Source organism: Sphaeramia orbicularis, chromosome 19 (genome assembly GCF_902148855.1).
Source record: "Sphaeramia orbicularis chromosome 19, fSphaOr1.1, whole genome shotgun sequence".
NCBI classification, from domain to species: domain Eukaryota; kingdom Metazoa; phylum Chordata; class Actinopteri; order Kurtiformes; family Apogonidae; genus Sphaeramia; species Sphaeramia orbicularis.
The window spans coordinates 37,945,136-37,953,222 of record NC_043975.1 but is presented as its reverse complement, the minus strand read 5'-3'; the positions used below and the strand labels follow the sequence as shown (position 1 = coordinate 37,953,222).

The 8,087-nt window shown below is 36.3% G+C and overlaps 1 protein-coding gene across 1 annotated transcript; it reads right to left on the bottom strand.

The window, feature by feature from the left end:
- Positions 1–274: 274 nt before the first annotated feature.
- Positions 275–8,047, bottom strand: aqp8a.1 (aquaporin 8a, tandem duplicate 1). The gene is made up of 5 exons (XM_030122677.1): positions 7,308–8,047; positions 6,334–6,460; positions 3,579–3,787; positions 2,212–2,346; positions 275–551 (listed from the first exon to the last, which is right to left on the bottom strand). The coding sequence occupies exons 1-5, from the start codon at positions 7,580–7,582 to the stop codon at positions 509–511; spliced, it is 789 nt and encodes a 262-aa protein (XP_029978537.1). The 5' UTR covers positions 7,583–8,047; the 3' UTR covers positions 275–508.
- Positions 8,048–8,087: the final 40 nt, after the last annotated feature.

Genomic DNA, 8,087 nt, shown 5'->3' with positions numbered 1-8,087 from the left:
AATTAACGACTTTATTCTCATTAAACAATGAGTTTTTTAAAACTACAACTTTAGTCTGATTAACGACTTTATTCTCGTTAAATAATGACTTTATTCTCATTAATTAACGACTTTATTCTTGTTAATTAACAACTTTATTCTCGTTAAATAATGACTTTTTTAAAACTACGACTTTATTCTCGTTAAATAACAACTTTTTCTCGTTAAATAACGACTTTATTCTCGTAGTGACAAGCGTTTTTTTTTTTCTTATGTGGCCCTAATACGCCGTCGTAAAAATCAGATTCTTATCTGATTTAAAAAAAAAAAAAAAGTTATTGCATCATGAAATACAAATGTCACTTAGGAGCCAAAACTTTAGACTAGTCCAAGGACGAATACACATGGGCCGGAGCATTTTTTTCTGACCAACTGAAATAACACACAGTCTTATTGTTTGATGGACATCCAATCAGAGAGGCTTTCCTTAGGCTCTTTGGGACTCATTCGCCTTTCATACGTTAAGCATTCACTTCAGCAGAAGTCGAGTCTTCTGGTCACCAAAAAGCAACCTGCAAGAAAAAGGCACTTTTAGTTGAATTGCATTAAAAATTGCCATGTTAAGATGTTTTTAATCATCAGTGAGGTTTGAGAGAATAAAGATTTAAACTATCCAGGAGGTCAGCGTGTAATAGCGCCAAACCTCGATGGGTGGAGCCACAAGTGGAGATTTTTGGCTGTGAATAAAGAAGGCCAAAGTTCAATCGAAAAGAAGAAAGAAGGTTGTAAAATCTGACCTTTAAACTACTACTACGAAATCTAAAAGAAGTCATTGCCAGTTCTGTTTATGTAATTATTTACGATAAATACCAGCTGTAAAAATGTGTTTCTTTGATTTCAGCCAACATTGCTCGACACCTGAAGGACACTATCAGATCTGAAACATGCTACTACCAGTCATAAAATACCATATAATGTTTCATTGTTCCACATTTCACACACTTGCCAAAGTTATCAGTCTTGGTAAGGTTACTATTGAAGTAGTAATGTGTTATAGGTCACTGTTGAGTGTCATCACTTCAACACTTATTTTTTAACAAGTTCCCTACAAATGTTTTAAACTGGGTAGTAATTGGATCATTTAAAGCAGTGGCCATTTTCCTCCCACACTCATGATGATAAGCAATAAAACATAATATTGTACCGCTGTCTTCAAGTCGTATAAACACAAAAATACAACAAATCATTATCAATATCATTATTATATAGTGGATTGGAAAATCTGGAGGGACAGTGCATTTTTGACAACCCATTGACCCACATTTGAACAACAGCTAATGTTAGCATTCAACCTCTTTCCTTCATGAATTGACTCTGAAATATTTATGTGCATCTATCAATGTCTTGCTGCATTTTTACCTCACCTCAGAAGTTTTGGTAGACTCAGTAATCTTATGACATTATGCTAGAGAATGTGCTATTTGCTATTTGAACACGCCATTGAACTTCCCCAAGGGATTAATACAGTTACCCTTCATCTGCTAATTGAAATATGTGCCTGTGGAACATTACAACAAATGCAACTGTACAACAGTTAATATTAATTTGCAAGTTTTATGTTTAACCTCCAGGCTAAAATATATGTGTGTTGATGCTATATGTAAACACCTGTTCTATTGTTTATCATATCAAACTATTTAATGGTAATGTTAGCTGTTGCTTGTGGGTTATCAACCATGTTGCTTTACTCTGAAGTTGTTTCCTCCAGATTTTGGAATATATTCAGTGTTTTTTCATTAATGACTTACAACTTACTTATGAATGAAATTAATGAATGGATTTTCAGCAATTATAAGACTTGAATGTACCAATGTGTTAGCAAAAGCATTTTAGCCTCATAACCTGAGCATGATATCAGAGGAAAATGGCCACCACATGAATATGCATACTCAAAAGTTAATAACAACTTGAATTAGTATTGGCATATTTTGATTTCAAAGCACAACTATCCAAATAAATCAAATATATAGCAAACTCAAATTGTAGAAAAGGAAAAACATAAAAGACGTAAACCATGCGAAATCATCAGCGTTTCAATAGGAAACTGGATTTTGTTACATTATTTTCCTCTGTACAGTTACCTTCATTTTGTATTTTAACTATATAATGATGTTACATGTTACTAGTTATTCCCCAACACTGACTACAGTGGCTACAGCGGATTGTACAAACCTGACAGTGACGACAGTAAGCAGGGCCCCACAGATAGGTCCAACCCAGTAGACCCAGTGATGGATCCAGTGGTTTGCAACCACAGCAGGTCCGAAGGCTCGGGCCGGGTTCATGCAGGCTCCAGACAGGACCCCTCTGACACAAAACAGCATTTATCATGACTATAGAAGGACTAGTGACTGCAAATCTAAAGCAGACATATTCAAGTTGACTTTGTTTTATGTCTGTATGTCCTGTTTTCTTTTATCAATGATCCATAAATAAATAAATTCCCACTAGAAAGTGATGCATAAATGTACAGTCTATAATGGATTGGATTTATAAAGTGCTTCAAGGCACTAAAAGTGCTCTACATTGGGTCCATTACTCATTCACTCCACAGGCACACACTGGTGATGGTGAACTACATCTGTAGCCACAGCTGCCTTGGGACAGGCTGATAGAAATGTGGCTGCCAGTCCACACCAAACGGCCTCTCCAACCACCACCAAACATACATAGACACTGAGTACTGAAAGTACTGAAAACAGCATGAAAATATGTTTAAAATTTAATTCAAAAATAACTCCTAGTACTAGTACTGCTAATTTAAAAAAGTTAAACACGTGAGACAGACAGGACCAAAGTATCTATGATAGCAGCTCATCTCCACATCTGTTTGTATTATCTGTGGTTATTGGACAACCCACTCTACCACCTGAGCCACAGCGGCGCTACAATCCACCACATTACAATTCACCAAAATGAAGGCAATAAAGTGACTCTGGGCTCCACCCATGTGTCTAATACAAAATGCAATTAGCGTTTGCTTTGAGCAAAGGGTGAATAACAGTGACCGCTAGACAGATATTACATAATAAAAGAGCAGTAAATACCTATCATAAAAGGCAAAACCTAATAAACCTCAGCATGTACCTGATAAGTGATAATACAGATGTAGAGAAGAGCTGCTATCATAGATACTTTGGTCCTGTCTGTATCACGTGTTTAACTTTTTGAAATTAGCAGTAGCACTAAGAGGTAAATTTCTATTAAATCTTTAAACAAATTTTCATGCGGTTTCCAATACTTTCATTATTCAGCAACCTTTAGCATAATATAGGTCACCACCAATATTTTGGACTTAACGTAGGAAAGAAAGCCTCTAAAAACATTATGTAAAAAACCTATAACTTTCTATAATTTAGTAAAAACTCCATCCTTTGGGAAAACTGGGAAATTTCTCTCATAGTTATTTTTCTTGGAGTTTGTTTATCTTTGTAAAGTACTGATAAACTTGGAAAAACTATGATGAGGGTGGAAGAGGAAACTGAAGAAAAGATGTCGGTAATAATTTCTGGTTTACCTGGTTCCTGCTGAAAACTCACCCAGCTAATATGTTGGCTGTCACGGTGAGGCCTATGCAGAAGGGAGCGAGCTGTGTGCTGGTTTGGCTGTTGACAGCGCCCATGCACACGGCTGTGGTGAGAAACATGGTCATTATAGCCTCTGCCAACGTGGCTTTACCAATATCATTTGACAAAGTCACAGCATCGAAGGCTCCTCCAAGGCCGTACACTGCTGGAGGGTACACAGCCTGAAAGTAAAACAAATACCATATATAGCATGATATAGATGATATTTATTTATCATTTAGTACTTACTCATGATACTCTTCATTTTTTACTCCTTCACAGTATCTAGAAAATTTTACATGGGGTGGCAAAGTGGTGACAATAGGTCTTCACAGGGGGCATGTGAATCCTCGCTATTCAATTTGTAAGTGGATTTAACAAGAGTCACAAAAATTTTTAATTATTTATTGTCACCATGTCCTGAATCAACACACTATCAAAGGAATCTTAATGCACAACAGGAACAGGACTAGTCTTTAAAGAAAACTGCACAGCTTTTACAAAGTAAAAGTATTAACAGCTAAATAAAAAAATTCCAAGATCAGTAAAAGTTCCACTCTGTAAAAAAAACATATATGTAATTGCCTCTGAAGCCCTATTCATATGGGACTAATACAACTTGTGGACGAACCTCTGGGGATATGGAAATTAACCATTCAAATCTGTGTTTGATGGGCCTAATTTACACAAGATAGTGGAAGTGTGTGTGCATGTGTATTTATTTATTCTTTAAAATTCTCATTTACTCCACAGTTCTGATGTCACAACCAGGTTCATCACTCAAAAGTAAGAGCTGAAAAGCTGAAAAAAGGTTTCTTCTTCTAAATATCATTAAAGTCATCCAGCTCATAATCTTTAGAGATGTCATTTTTTGCTTGTTCAGTGAATGGGTTTCATGCTACTTGAGCCTTGTGAATCTTAATCCAAAAAAACATTTTCACTATCTAATTTCTATGACCCCTGTAGCCTCTATAGCCACCTGAGGAATAGGCTGAACAGATGCACAGAGGAAATAAAAAGTCCTGTGTTTAAACAGGGTAGATAATTTGTGGTGGAACCTTTATTTACAAATTGCAGACGCAGTATGGGATTGTATGGAATGAATACTGGCATCCACTAGACTTGAAAATCTTAGATTTTCCCTCACTGGCTCCTTAAAGTCATTTGAAAAAAAATTGGAGACCTCACTTAAATTAAATTGAAACCTTGACACTTCTACCTGATTGTGATGACTGAACCCCCCTCCCTTCCTTTTTTTTCTATCTCTATTTTATTTTAGCTACTTATTTTTCTTAATTAGACAATTGTCGTATGTATTCTGTGCTGATCACATGTCAATATTGGATTTACATTAAGAATTGTCTTCTTTCAGGTAGGGTGGGATTGTGGGAGGGATAAAAAAAAAAAAAAAAAAAAAATGGAAGAATGGAAGTCTTTTCTATCATATTGCATTGTCATGCTGTTGCCTGTGAAATTGCCTCCAATTGGCAAATATCTATTCCAAATGGAGCAGCACGGTGGCGCAGTGATTAGAACTTTTACCTCAAAGGCAAAACGGTTCAATGTTCACTCCCCAGTTTGACTAGGGCCTTTCTGTGTGGTGTTTGCATATTCTTCTCGTGCCATCCCTCTGAGTCCTACAGTTGCCCCCCCCATCTAAAAGTCTATGCTAGGTTAATTCTCCTGTCAGTGCTCGTAGCCAAGGTAGTGGCTTAGATCTGAAGTCTGTCCTTAGGCTCCTTCAGTAGCAGGCCATGCTTAAATGCAGAGGGTGAATACCTTCACAGGAATAAATGTCTTTACTTTTACTTTAATTACTAGAAATCCACAAGTAGCACTCATCCTGTGTGAATAAGTCTTCACAGGTAGTAAAGTAGAATACTTTTTAAATTATTTTTGATCAAATTTATTGTGGTGGTTTATTTTTTTACAGGTAGTTTTCAGAACATCTGGTGGCAGGTGAAGGCAGTGAAGTTCAGTTGGGTGGGGTGAAACACCTCAATCCGCCCTTTAGATCCTCTCCTGCTCCTTGCACATAATCAAATGGGTGAGTAAGCCTTTATTAATGTTTGAGAGAGCAGGGAGAGTGAGTTTTTTGGGGGGTTTAAACCACTGATTCATGGAGTAAAAAATAACTATCACATAATAGATTATTATGTTTACACATCAAAAAAAATTAAATGTTTCTTTTAATTTTGGGGCCAGTTCAACTTGTCAGTGTTTAGTGTCTCTAAAGTGAATGATTTTTCTTTCTTCATATTTAGTGACCTTCCCTAATTCAACATGGAAGATGGAATCGACATAGTTTCACATGTAAGGAGTTATCAAAATTTACAGATTTCCTTGATTTGATGGACAGTGGTGGACTTACAGCGCTACAAATTTAGGGTAAATTCGACCTGAAACAGTCCCATTATACACAAACTGGGAGAACCTGTACTTTAAAAACAAAATTTATTTTTATTATTGCAGGTTTTAGGGTCATCTTAGGAAAATTCATCAATTTGTGGCTAAGATGTAATGAGGAGTGTTTTTTTTTCCATGTTTTAGGATCATCTTAGGCAAATTCATCAATTTGTAGCTAAGAAGATGATTAGAAGTGTTGTTGTTTTTTTTTTTTGTTTTTTTTTTAATCACTCGTAAGTCATAAGTGTTAGGATGAATGTAAGGAACGTAAGAGTGTGAGTGTATGTTAACTGGTGTAGATCCTGGTGTGTTTCCTGTTTACCTTGACCAAACCAGCTCCCATCATGCCTCCACACATCTGAGCCACAACATACGGCACCAGGAGGAGCAGCTCCATTCCTCCACACAGGTAGACACTCAGAGACACGGCAGGGTTAAAGTGTCCTCCACTAGAATAAACAAAAGCTGAACTTTACTCTGTGTCTCTTGGATTGATAATACACTCTGATAATCATGGAGCGGATCCTTCAGAAAAACAAAGCAACACGAAGATAAACAGAAAATGAGGACCTACCCTTTAAAAGTGTGAAAATGGGAATAACATGGATATGGTTTACAGTTCATCCTAATTTCTGTTTAGTCCATTGATAAAACCAGCATTTACTAAAGGCGAATATATTTCCTGAATACATTTAAAACACTTTCAATCAAAATAAGGACTAGACAGAAATGGATTTATTTTGTTTTAAAGTCCCATATTTCAGTCATTGTACATTAAATTTGTTTTTTCTACATAATGTTTTATTACATCAAATTTAATGCTACTTAATGGTATAACATGTTTTCCATGGATGTTTATATTTATTATGTAATACTTTCCTGATAACAGTGAGAAATGTTACTAAATTGGAAATAACAAAATAACACCTTACTAAATTTAAGTAAATATGTTACCTATTATCTGTTTCAGTAGAATAATATAGTATTTAGTAGAATAATTTAGTAGTATAATATCCAGGTACAAAGCTGAATCAACGTGGTCATAACATTTAGGCATTTTTTTCTTTTTTAAAAAGACATTTTAATCAACATTTTACACCTTTAAATTTACTCAATAATACTGCCTCATTGAATGTTTTAAAATAATGTAATGGCCATATTTTTTATAGTGTTACTACACTCTTTCCCCAACTTAACACGATATTTCCTTCAATTTTAATGCTTTTGTCTGTAGCATCTTATCAATTATGTGTAAAATACTGCACAACAGGTGTTACCTAAATAAAATGTCTTTACCTGATTTGCCCAAACAGCGTGATGAGGACCCCCAGTGCCAGCCCATGAGACACAGCAGGCTGGATGGCCCCCAGTGCCACATTCCCAACAACAGATGAGCACCCAACAAAGACGAACAGGGTGGTCCCAAACAGCTCGGCAAAGCAGGGCTGGACATAACGTTCAAAGACAGTGCAGCTCTTCTCGTTTTTTGTCTTGCCACTCCTGGCTGCAGGCTCTGGCATCTCCGGACCAGATATGGTGAACACCTCCGTCTTCGATTCAACCCCTGACATACTGTCCCTGGATGACTTGTCCAAAACCTGTACTAGTAGATGGACTGGTGAGTACAGTTATGTATAATTGGGGGACTCACAGGAAGATACATACGCACATCCCCATGTTTTTTTATTTCCCTAGATGCCCCACCTTCCTGCAATTGTTTATACTCTCAAGACAGTTGGCAAAAGGTCGTGAGGAGCTCATAAAAATGATTAGAAGTGTTATTGAGTGTGAGAGAACAGGGTTTACATAGATTAGATTACAATTAAGAGAGTTTTATGACCTGACAGCACAAGAAAAACATGAGTTTTGTTTAACCCCATCCTCATTTTCTCTATAAAAATCATTACAGTACAGCGGAGGAGTGTGTATACGTCAAAAATACTCCATTCTCAGAGCTGTTGAGATCATAAATGATCATACAGATAAACTGAGGGTAAAAAATTACACAAGATAAAACTTACCAAAAACACGTGAACCAGCGGATATTAACTTCTTTATGGCATTACCCTTCTCCAA

Bases quoted from the DNA above. Each gene is read 5' to 3' on its own strand.
- aqp8a.1 (XM_030122677.1), bottom strand. From the start codon at position 7,582: ATGTCAGGGGTTGAATCGAAGACGGAGGTGTTCACCATATCTGGTCCG. The intron at 3,788-6,333 runs GTAAACAGGAAA...TTTTACTTTCAG, and splicing joins TGGGAGCTGGTTTGGTCAAG to GCTGTGTACCCTCCAGCAGT. The intron at 2,347-3,578 runs GTGAGTTTTCAG...GTTTTGTGTCAG, and splicing joins ACAGCCAACATATTAGCTGG to AGGGGTCCTGTCTGGAGCCT.